At 45.0% G+C, this 1,140-nt stretch overlaps 1 protein-coding gene across 1 annotated transcript; it reads right to left on the reverse strand.

Moving 5' to 3' along the window:
- Positions 1-275: 275 nt before the first annotated feature.
- LOC123752534 (period circadian protein-like) lies at positions 276-848 on the reverse strand. Its single transcript, XM_045734584.1, has one exon. It carries the CDS (start codon positions 846-848, stop codon positions 276-278), a length of 573 nt encoding a protein of 190 aa, XP_045590540.1.
- Positions 849-1,140: the final 292 nt, after the last annotated feature.

Here is a 1,140-nt window from a genome sequence, read left to right on the forward strand (position 1 = left end):
ACTGAGGAACTATATATATATATACACCGAGAATCGGACACTATAAAGTTTACTTTAGTCGTGGACTATGTTCAGTAGTGAACTAGTGTTGCTGGTTGGTCAGTAAGCTGTCGTTGACCTCGTGGCTTGTTAGGCGTAAAACTCACAACCAAACCATTGTTCCTAATGGGATAAAAACCTATTTTTGAGCGTGGCGTTATTATTATTTCAACAAAATTGGACAGGTATTTTCAATTTTTGTTTTCAAAAGTTATTTCAGAACTCTACGTTTTCTTTCACCCTTCTTTCGTCAAGCGGTCAGTAACCATTGCTAAAGAATAGAACTGATCATCCATTGGCTGTCTTGGAGGCTGTGAGCAGCCAGGTGCTGTTTTGTGACCAGCTGAGGTAGTTAGTGCTGTTCCATGACCAGCTGAGGTAGTTAGTGCTGTTCTATGACCAGCTGAGGTAGTTAGTGCTGTTCCATAACCAGCTGAGGTAGTTAGTGCTGTTCCATGACCAGCTGAGGTAGTTAGTGCTGTTCTATGACCAGCTGAGGTAGTTAGTGCTGTTCTATGACCAGCTGAGGTAGTTAGTGCTGTTCTATGACCAGCTGAGGTAGTTAGTGCTGTTCTATGACCAGCTGAGGTAGTTAGTGCTGTTCCATGACCAGCTGAGGTAGTTAGTGCTGTTCCATAACCAGCTGAGGTAGTTAGTGCTGTTCTATGACCAGCTGAGGTAGTTAGTGCTGTTCCATGACCAGCTGAGGTAGTTAGTGCTGTTCCATGACCAGCTGAGGTAGTTAGTGCTGTTTCACAACCAGCTGAGGTAGTGCTGTTCCATAACCAGCTGAGGTAGTGCTGTTCCATGACCAGCTGAGGTAGTTAGTGCTGTTCCATAACCAGCTGAGGTAGTGCTGTTCCATGACCAGCTGAGGTAGTGCTGTTCCATGACCAGCTGAGGTAGTGCTGTTCCATGACCAGCTGAGGTAGTTAGTGCTGTTCCATAACCAGCTGAGGTAGTTAGTGCTGTTCTATGACCAGCTGAGGTCGTAAGTGCTGTTCTATGACCAGCTGAGGTCGTAAGTGCTGTCGCTACATGTAGCGTCTTGCCTCCAACTACTTATTTAATTTATAATCTGCTGCCAACAATGGTAATTAG

This window comes from Procambarus clarkii, chromosome 9, assembly GCF_040958095.1.
Source record: "Procambarus clarkii isolate CNS0578487 chromosome 9, FALCON_Pclarkii_2.0, whole genome shotgun sequence".
NCBI classification, from domain to species: domain Eukaryota; kingdom Metazoa; phylum Arthropoda; class Malacostraca; order Decapoda; family Cambaridae; genus Procambarus; species Procambarus clarkii.